This window comes from Styela clava, chromosome 2, assembly GCF_964204865.1.
Source record: "Styela clava chromosome 2, kaStyClav1.hap1.2, whole genome shotgun sequence".
In the NCBI taxonomy this organism is placed as follows: domain Eukaryota; kingdom Metazoa; phylum Chordata; class Ascidiacea; order Stolidobranchia; family Styelidae; genus Styela; species Styela clava.
In genome coordinates this window covers 10,536,706-10,547,401 of record NC_135251.1, presented here as the reverse complement: position 1 = coordinate 10,547,401, position 10,696 = coordinate 10,536,706, and the positions used below count along the sequence as shown (strand labels likewise).

Genomic DNA, 10,696 nt, shown 5'->3' with positions numbered 1-10,696 from the left:
GAACACTCTATCTACAAAGCCTTGCATATTGGTGGCTTTTGTGACAGCGACGAACAGAATTTTTCGAATGAATTATTTCTATCCTGATGACGATATCTTGATATTATCCCTCATGCTACAAGCTCAAAGTGCAAGAATGGTTAAGTACAAGAGTCGCAATGAAAGTAATCTATCAATTTCTTTCGCATCTAAATCTTATTCTGGTATTTGTGTTTCGCCTCTGCTTAAAAAACAGATTCTATTTTTATTGCTGCTCCAATTTATTCTCATGCGGCAACAGTGTTATTTAACGGCTTAAACTTTCGATTCTGTTTTATAATAAGCATTGAAATCGTGGTGTTACACATCATAACAAAGCAACTGGAATTTTAAACATGTCGTGACAGTCTGTTTCGAAAGAGCATACGCGTAATAACGCATACCCACTCTATGATGACGCAACAATGTTTGAAACAATTCCCATTGTCGGCCATGTTTAATCAAACGTGATGCAAAACGTCTGTCTGCCAGGCTTCGGGACAACCGTAATGTCGGAGTAATATTCATAGAAAAATGTAGTTTTATTAACCGAGTGGCATAGCTAGCCTATCTGTTTTTTAAACACTCGTAGATTGGAGAGTTATTTTGTTGGAGCAAATTCAACATGAATAGGTAAGTTTGTATTTTCCATAGCGATAGCACGGACGACACCAATGCAATGATTAAAAGTAGGCAGAACAACACGAAAGCGCACAAAAGTCTTGAACATTGTTTATGCGTTTGCCGACATTGGTAAACTGCTTGATAAAAATTTAACCGAATATTGTCAGTGCTTGAAACAATCTTTATCCAGTTGAGCAATTCACCAGGCGTAAAATTTAGTTTCGCATATGCTAAAGATAGAACGAAACATATTATATTGCCCTCTTGGGAAAAAGTTTTTTTCTTCTGATTATTCAATATGAATTTATTTTTAAAGTAATCCTCATATAGTCTGCAAATCTATACACTGACCCAACTCGTCTACTTCGTAATAGAGTTCGGTAACATACGATTATTATGTGTTAAGCAGCTTTAAAAGATGTTTCCTGTTGAAATCAGCAAATAGCTTTCAATATTACTTTAAATATATTTGAGGGTTCAGTGAATCGGGTTCGATTTTTATATTTAACGTATTAGGCATTTCGACGTATACGTTTTTGAATATCTACTGTTCGAGTTTTTTCTACTTCTGCATAATTACTTTTGGAATAGGTGCTCGATAACCAGTATTTTTTTCGCGCCTCCTTCACTACAGATTGCCATTTTTACGTACTTCTCTTTATTTTGTTCATACGAAGTGTATTTTCAGTTTGATGATAAAATACTGATTACCGAATTCAGGAAATCTGGACACGAAATGAGCGGCACCATAAAAATACGAGTTATTTTTTGGGGATTTATCATGTTGCCTCAACGTAAACCTAATTTATATATATATATATATTTGTGTGTTATGTCGTTGAATGGAAAATGAATCACGAAGAATTAATGGATCATCGTCACATGGCCTTGAAAAGATACGACAGTACCTGTAGAACCGTCACCGGTACCCTGTGTAGTAGAGTTGTTCGTAGGGTGTAGCCGAGTTGTTCGGTTTCCGATACGGCTACTGGTAAGTTACCGCTTATGATTTTCGGGGAATTGTTCAAAAAATATTTAGTTTTGCCATCCGTGTCCACATATTTGAGCATAGCTCTCTTGTTTTTGGTTCCATTACATTTGAACCCACGACAATTGCACCTGCATACTATTGCACCTATGGAAATTTGCACTCACGGATATTTGAACCCATACTAACCCTAACCCATGGATTTTAGCACCCGCATATAAATTGAACCGGCGGATATACGGGTTCAAATGTGCGTGGGTTCAAATGTGCTGTCACCCTTGTTTTTACATCGCAGCTGAAAAATAATTAGTACAGCCTTAACGTGTGATCGATGTTTCCCTGATCTTTGAACTCAGGAAACTTCTCCATATACCTTACCAATATAATATACCAATAATATACCAATATATTTATGCTACCATTTATGGGTAGCGGGTGGGGACATATAAAACTCGGTGCTCCCGAAGTATGTGCACCAAGATGGCGCACAACCTGGACCCTAACCTGGTACACATACTATGTTCAGGATGGGCGCCATCTTGGTGCACATACTTCTGGAGCTCCTAAAACTCGGTGAATTTATTGACTTGTTGGTCATAATAGTTCTTTCCAGCTTTGCTGTAGCTCGTAATCTTGTTCGAAATTTTGGGTCGAAATATTTAAAAAAAAAATGTACACAATGTAACTTATTTATTGCCATTTGTTGGATTAGTTCATGTCAAGCTGACGTAGATGTCTGTCTTCCCTATCAAGTCTGAGCTTAGTTTTAATAGATTCGGTTTTTAAAATGCCGAACATTTTGAGGACGGCTAGCGTGTTCGGGCCGTCATGTGTTGTCGAAGATGCTAATATGTATAATGTTAAAATTGCTGCCCGTTACTGCCCACAGGAAATCCTGGGTGACGTTTCCTGTTTCTTGTCAGCCCATGTCTCCACTTCCTATGACCCAATAGGTAAGCCTCTCTTTTTGTTTAGTAGGCAGCTTGGCGTTCTGGGTTGGTGAAGTGTGGTAGGCTATTTGCCAGTTGCTAAGTAAACCTTTTTTCTGCCAATCAGTGGATTCCGAATTATTGTATTTATATAGTTTTAGCTTTCGTCGTCCCATTCGCTTGGATTTAAATTCATGACGTGGCAGATGTTTAATAGTTGTTGTCAGTGGCTGTCTATTTGGATTGTGTGAGGGTCTGAATTACTGTATAAGGATTCTTTGAATGATACTCGATTTATCGTACCTTTTCCAGAATTTCAACCGCGTCGCTCCGAAAACTTTTTTTTCTCGAAACCTGTTTTGTTAAGGAATCCCTTTGTTTACACATAAAATTTCTTCTTCATATTTAGAGATCGACTCTTTGCGCGCTGGAAGATCATTAACATTACAAAAACTAGGGCGATTGATCATACGGATTCCCTAACACTAGCTTTATACGTGCTTCCGTTTCCAGGAACATCAGTGGTCTAAGAAATGGCAAATATTTGAGCTACCAGTTATGGTGACTGATTACCATTTGCGATTGCAGCCTACATTTAAATGGCCTGGCAAATGATTTAAATAAGTGCCTTTTGAAGATTTCAAACATTTTTGTCATCATTTACACTCACTGAAGATATACGTTTGTTTCATATTGAAATAAACACATGATAATACGTCACGAATGCCGCCAACCTTATAGGCTTGTTTCGTCGACGTACGTTTCAATCATCTCATTGGTATACTTGAGCCGTATAAAACGTGATAGTTTGCATAATAGGTTAGGTGCGACGATCGGAGCGTGGGTAAAACACGGTTAGTTTAGCTACGGGTAGTATAGGGCGGTTGGTTGAGGATAGGTAAGGCGAGAGGGATAGCGCAGTGGGTCGCAAATAGGGAGATAGGGCAGGAGCTCGAGGATAGGAAAGTTGAGGGAAATAGCGCAGTGGGTCGCGAATAGGGAGATAGGGCAGGAGCTCGAGGATAGGAAAGTTGAGAGGGATAGCGCAGTGGTTCGCGAATAGGAGGGAGATAGGGCAGGAGCTCAGAGATAGGAAAGTTGATAGATATAGCGCAGTGGGTCGCGAATAGGAAGGTAGGACAGTGGGTCGATGACAGAAAGATCAAAGGAGATGGTAGGACAGCGGGTCGAGAATTGGAAGGTTGAGTATGTAGTGGGTTGATAAGGCAGTGGGTAGGGGATAGAAAGGTTGGGGGAGAAAGCCAGTCAGTCGGGGATAGATAGGATGATTCAGTGTCATATGGTAGTGGGTCCAGGATAGAAAAGTTGCGATTTATGCGGTCGCTCAGACACTTCTGTCAATCAGACAGATCCTCAAGTAAGGTTGTTAAAATGCCTCTTTTTCGTAGTTCCCCCGGGGATCTTTAGTTGCAGTTGTCATAATAAGGCTCGCAGACTATGCGGTAGATATAGACTAGGATAAAATTAGCTATTAGTATTTGTAAACGGATAATTCTAATACAAATTTTGGTTTCAAACATGTAAACCAGTTTATAATAGCTAACACTCTCAAAATAGGCGTAATTCTTTTTTGTAAAAGTAAAGTATAAGGAGAAATTTTTGGGGGCCAAAGTTCGGGGAAACGTCCAATACCTTATCATTATAACATTTTCCATGCTTTTTTTGAAAAGGGTTTTCATGTTCCGACAGATTGAAAACTTCAAAAACACCATTTTATTTGAAATTAATAAAACCCTTTTTTATTAAAAAGTAATGACAACTGATTTTATCGTCGTCTATTCTTACAATTTATTTATACTTATATTTTGTAAATATAATCAAAACCTAAAACTACATAAACAAGGCAAGATTTACATTTGCGCTTGATAATCTGTCTGAGTAAAAAAATGTCTGATCTGCTGGATAAATTTCAATTGTTACGTGACGACGAACTTTATAAAAAGATGCCAAAGATGGGGGGAAAACACAACTCGTGGAAAGCGTATGCGGACGAGTTGTAACTATAATACATTTTCACGAATTAGTTGCGTTCTGGTTGTTACGATTTTCCCAGCTCATCCCTGGCATAATCCGCTATCGAGTCTATGTATCTGAAACAACTAACTGACTTTTATGCAAATATGAAGATAGGAAACCGCGATGATGCCACATTTATGAATGACCCTGAACGAGGTCATGTATAAGGCATTGGTAAAATGAATGAAATTATTGGCATTTACTTGAATTATTTTTTACTGAAAATAGAAATACTTATAACAAATAGCAACAATTTACATGATAAAAACAATGCTATGTTTAAAATGAAAAAAATCTTTGGTAGAAATACATGCCCAATACATTTTGACTTTTAAGTTGCTTTCAATGGACTTAACTTCGTATGGACTGGTGCAGTGGTTCTCAAATAGTGGGAGGCAAGAGGGGTGTAGACAATTTTTGAGGGGGTATGAAGCTATATATGAAAATATTTATTAGAATTGATCTTGCCTGCCCTATTTTAGATATTTACATTTCTTTATTTTGGATATTTATGTTCCACTCACGTATTTCAACATGTTTTTTGAATAAAACACTTTCACCTTATCATCTATCTGTTAGCAAGACTTGACAAGTTCTAAAAACGGGGCGCTGCTCAAAAAGTTTGAGAACCACTGGACTAGTACATGACATGTAAATTTTTGCAACATAAATTTAACGTAGAAAAACTCGGCATTGTTGTTACTATCTCATAGATGAAAGAAAATGGAATTAAAATAAGGAAACAATTAAGAATTTCATTGAAACTTTCTTAAACATATTTCTCCAATATGACATTATTCGGGATAGAAATTTCATATTTTTCCCAGAGGAGGGGAAAGTGGAAAAGGCAGCTAAATCATATGATTCAGTCACCAGTCCATGTCTCGGATAAAATAATTAACCAGTTATTTATTTTAGATGCATGAAATTGATATTTGAACAAGACATAATGAAACATAAAACAAAAGTAAGTGCAGTCCGCTTACAAGTTCTTGTCATGTTTTGGGCTTGAATTAAAACAGAAACATGTCTCATTAAGGACTGTGAACAAAGTCCTGTTAAAACATATTCCAATTCATTTATTCAATTCAATATGTTTGATGTTTTAAATTGCCTTGAAACAAAGAAGCCTGATTAGAAAGGGAGAAAAATTCCGTATGAAGCAACTTATTTATTCAGAAGATGGCAATTCAATTTGTTTGATTGAAAGGTAAGCTAAAACATATTTCATCTCATTTATCCAAAAGATAGCAATTCAATAAGTTCGATGTTTCAAATTGCCTTGAAAAAAAAGATGCCTGATTAGGAATGGAAAAAAAATCCTATAAAACAATTCATTTATTCAAAAGGGGGCACTTCAATTTCTTCGAATGAAAAGTAAGACCGACAGTGATTATTTGATTGGAGTCGTATAAAAAGTCATTGGCTTTAAACTTTTCAATCTAGTTTTCGATTCGTTGTCAGTCCGTTCTCATCTTCTAATATAGTTTCTACTCTTGCTCTTTGTAATTTATCCAAGGCATCTCCAGGATTACTGTTGTCTATGGTTGGTGGAACAAGGGCTTCAAGCCTTAATGCTGAAATACAGAAAAATTAGATGTTTCAAGATTTTATATTTATCTCTGAAGAGAGGGAACCGTTAAGGAGGCTTAATCATATGGAAAACCACGACCTCTTGTTCGGTTACCAGTAGGGCTGGGCATTTTCGAATACCTTGTGATTTCAGAATCGAATCGAATAATTTTTTCGAATCGAATCTTGAATACTTGAAAATATATAATTGTAAGCGACCTTATTATAGTAATTGGTCCTCTCAACAAATGAATTACTGAAGACATAGAATAAGTCACTCAGATAGATTACTGAGCGTTCACACAGAATAACTCACTACAAGAAATAGTCATATGTTAGAATTTCGTTGAAAAAATATGACTCCAATGAAAAAAAAACAATGAAAAAAAGGGGAATTCACCTCAACCATTAGCAGAAAGATAAAAACAAGATGGCGGCGATTCGAAGTTTAGCTCTGAACCGATTCAAATAATTTACTATTCGATTCGAAATGCCCAGCCCTAGTTACCAGTCTATGTCGAGTTTAGGGTTGGATTAGTAGCCAGTTATTATTTTTTAGATGCATGGACCTGACTGTGGAGGAAGCTGTAACCGACCAGCGGTTACGTGAACTATGGCGGCAAGGAGCCCAGCAAAGCTGTTGCACATAATTATCCCTCACCGGATTCGAACCTGCGAACCCACGCAGGGTAATCAGAGATACTGTGACGAGCGTATTCCTAACACTTAGCGGGATAAGCCATACCGATGAGCCAAGATGTTTTCACACATTCAAGGCTGTTTATGAGCATATATACTAAGACTGATGAGCTACAGACTCGGAAAAAAAACTTTCGTTCCGGTACTACCTAACCCAAGGTGGTCCAAATCCAGGCCCGCGGGCCACATGTGGTCCGCCGCTTCATTACCTGTGGCCCGCGTTACATTCGGAGAGTAATCAAAAAATCGCGTTTCTTGTTGTTTCGTAATAAAATTATTCAGAAAAATCTTTTGACATATTGTTACATCACCTATGTCACTGAATTGACTAGTGTTATGGCTAGCTGAGGCAACTAGTGAAGTTGAATGATGTGCTTGGCTAGTCTAAATTATTATCTGGCTTTCTATCTTTTTGGTCAGGAATATATATTAACAGTATAGGCATCATAGAAAACTAAAAATCGAATGCGGATTCTATTAGCCTGGTATGGTTATGTCTGATAACAATGTGTTCGCACAATAAAAGTGTTCGTTTTGTGTTGCACTGTTTACCTATTCTTGACACTATTGTGGCCCACAAACAATGCAAAAAAAAATTTGTGGCCTGCGGAGCCGACAACCTTGGACCGCCCTGACATAACTGATCTTTCAGTCAGTGCTGTAGCCAGGAATTTTTCAAAGATGTTCTGAAATTTCAAATTGTCAAATTATACTGTGACAGCTAGCAAGTATGAAAAACCGTGGGTTTTGAAGGTCTGAAAAGCAGTCAAAGCTACGATAAATTATGTATGATACAGAACCCCGATATCAGTGATTTCTTTTCTTTCATAATAGGCAATAAAATATTAATTTTCATTTCCTACAACAATGGGTATTCGTCTGCAACGATCAACCAAAAAGATGTAATGACTTTTTAATTGGATGACAATAAGTTGACTAAGCATTTTCAACAGACAACTCAACAAGTTTTTGTGGTCAAATTTGATTTTTGTGGAGCTGAGAGCATCAGTTTTGATATTTTTCTTACCTTTCAATGAAGTAGGTTGGCAGGCAATTAAATGTTTAATCTCATGGGCTCTCATTCCCTGATATCTTAATCTCATCACTCGAATACGATTCCTTGCTTCGGCAGCTCTGAAAAATATAATACAGAATGATAAGTTAATACAGTGTTTCTCTAACTTTTTTTTGTTCTGAAACACCCACGATTTTATCTCGCCTCGCGGAACACCAAGAAATTAGAAGGTAAGATTGGTTTTCAAAGTCCATGATAAATTAAGTCCATGATAAATTAGTCCATGAAAAATTAAAAAGTTGCTGTAAACTTGACAATTAAAAAAAAATTAAACCGATGGTTAACGATATTGAACGGTCAATGAAAACTCCAGGCTTTCCAGACTGGCACAGGGTCTGTCTGCTTGTTCCTATAGCAAGGCTTGTCCACCTGTTTGTTGCCAGTAGGGAGACAAATTTATGACCAAGAGTCGCCGAAGTAGGACCGAGATGGCCATGATGACCAATTTAGTGGCAATTTTTATCCCTGTTCCATGATAGTCAAATATTCTTAAAAAACTTAAAAAGTTAAGTTGAGTAATCATTCGTGATAGTCTATCAAAGAAGCTTGCATACATCATCATCAAATTTGATTTCTCTGGAAGCTCAGATATTGATTCTGAGTTGGAATATCCAACAACTGGTCCGAAGTCAATACCAATTGTAAATATTCTTCATCTGCATATCCTTGTTGAAAAGTAATATTATTTGGGCTTCGTTTAGGAAGCTGAGTTTAGTCGTTTTCGCAATACTAAAGCAAAGTCAAGGTGTGGTCGATGCTACGCCATACCAAATATTGGTTACCAGTCCATGTCGGATATGGGATTAGTTAGCCAGGTATTTGTTTTTCGGAGCATGGACTTGATGGTGCCGTAAGCCGTAAACAACCAGCAGTTACATGAACCACCCTAGGGCGGCGAGGAGACCAGCAATTCTCTCGCACGATGTGCCACACCGCCGAGCCTTGTTTAGAGGTTAAATCACAATAAAAAACACACATCTCACTTTAGTTGTCCTATTAATTTGCTATGATTTTCACTGTCATCAATTTCTTCTTGTGCGACATGGATCACATCTCTTTTCTGTAACGATTTTTGTTCGTGAATTCTTTTCAATGAAGCTGCCATTGCTTCTGCTGACTCTTTGCTTGGATCTTCATATGCGAGATATCTGAATTTTGATATAAAATTTGGGTATTATTTTATTTTCACTTTAAGGAAGGGTGAATTTGATATTGAATACCAATACTGCAGGAAATCTTACCTTGTTATGCCAAGGCATGAGCAAAATGAATTGATCAACAAATTAATGGGCAGCAAAATTATTCACCAAACCAAAGGTTTCCGAAGAGGGCTTTGGTGCCAAGCCATCTTTAGGAAAACTATACAATTATCAACATATAAGTAAATCGTCTAACACAGTGGTTGCCAAACTTTTTATTATCGTTACCCCTGAATCAGTAAATCAAATTACCGCTCTCATAAAAAGACACTAGTCATATCATTATCACTTTTTCTAGTACAAAAGTACGGGAATTACAAAAGAAATTGTTAAACAGTGAACGTCTGGATTATCCTCTAAAAATGGCCAAATTACCCCTTTTGGGGTAATTACTACCAGTTTGACCATTAATTCTAACACATGCACCATTTGTTAATTTATTGTGATCAGATGATAAGATTTATTTGTTCAAATTATTCGATAACTGCAATACGTAATGAGGTAAGCCACCACTAGAAAACCAAATTAAGCAACACAGAGATGTCAGGTATGGGAGTAGTTAACTAGTCACTCAGTTCATATGCACGGATAACATGAGAAGTTTTATTCAATAATAAAGAACTTTTGTCTTGAAGTAAAATTGTACATGTGAACTAACAATAATTCTGTATATTATCAAGTCCATACTTCCGTAAACAAATAACTGGCTAACTAATCCCATACCCGACATGGACTGGTATCCACACGAGAGACCGTGGTTCGCCATATGACAGTATGATTAAACTGTCTTATCGGCTTTCCTCTCCCCCGGTATAAATATGTAAATCGTATCCTATTATTAGTAAATCTTGCCATCTCAGTGATGACAAGTAACATTTCTCGAATTCGAGTCACTTTTACTTATGATATAATCTTGCTTTGATCAAATTCTCACAAGAAAACTTATTAATCATCTCACACCTTACCTCAAAAATAACTAGCTAACAATGAGCTACAAATAACAGATAGTAAGGCAAAAGTATGTTATATTCTAAAAATACGTGAATGAAACGTAAATAACAAAAAAAACAAAAAGTTTTAAAATGTAAATACCCCAAATAAGGCGGTAATATCAAATCTAACAAATATTTTTATTTTCAATTAGATTCACGCCCTCTCAAAAAATTGACAAACCCCTCTTGTGGAGGGCATCGTTCGCGAACCACTGATGTAATAGAAAGGTTCATGCTTTTACATTATGAGTGTGTGTGTGTGTAACCTTGCTTTGAGTACTGGAGTAAATACTCATAAAAAACTGAGTATTTTGTGTTTTTAACGTAAGAGTGTCACAGTACTACAAAGGAGCATACCTTGCTCTTTGTTGCGGCGCCATCTTTTTCAATTGACCAACTGATTTTGGATTCCAATTTTTTGGTTTCGGTTTCCCCCCATCTTCAGCCTTTTCCTTCATTTTTTATTTTTAAGTTAAACAGCTGAAATATTCAAGATCAAAAGAAAAAATGTCGGTGAATTAGGTGTGCCACTGTGAATTAACTGTGCCACTTTTCTTTCCCCC

General features: G+C 36.8%; 3 protein-coding genes across 3 annotated transcripts in view; 1 reads left to right on the top strand and 2 right to left on the bottom strand.

Annotated features, from left to right (window-relative positions):
- The window catches only part of LOC120336360 (octanoyl-[acyl-carrier-protein]:protein N-octanoyltransferase LIPT2, mitochondrial-like), a 140,883-nt gene that overhangs the window by 31,371 nt on the left and 98,816 nt on the right, over positions 1-10,696 (top strand). The window lies entirely within an intron of this gene.
- Positions 1-10,696, bottom strand: part of LOC120336855 (double-strand-break repair protein rad21 homolog) — a 120,314-nt gene that overhangs the window by 66,768 nt on the left and 42,850 nt on the right. The gene's annotated exons all lie outside the window — the stretch shown is intronic.
- On the bottom strand, positions 4,850-10,619 carry LOC120336117 (uncharacterized). Its single transcript, XM_039403721.2, has 4 exons — positions 10,491-10,619; positions 8,926-9,090; positions 7,895-8,001; positions 4,850-6,173 (listed from the first exon to the last, which is right to left on the bottom strand). The coding sequence occupies exons 1-4, from the start codon at positions 10,589-10,591 to the stop codon at positions 6,034-6,036; spliced, it is 513 nt and encodes a 170-aa protein (XP_039259655.2). The 5' UTR covers positions 10,592-10,619; the 3' UTR covers positions 4,850-6,033.

What these genes read in the sequence shown, in the direction of transcription:
- LOC120336117 (XM_039403721.2), bottom strand. Translation starts at nt 10,591, where the DNA reads ATGAAGGAAAAGGCTGAAGATGGGGGGAAACCGAAACCAAAAAATTGG. An exon ending in GCGCCGCAACAAAGAGCAAG is followed by an intron (nt 9,091 to 10,490) that starts GTATGCTCCTTT and finishes ATCAAAATTCAG; the next exon opens with ATATCTCGCATATGAAGATC. An exon ending in CCAACCTACTTCATTGAAAG is followed by an intron (nt 6,174 to 7,894) that starts GTAAGAAAAATA and finishes TCTGTATTTCAG; the next exon opens with CATTAAGGCTTGAAGCCCTT.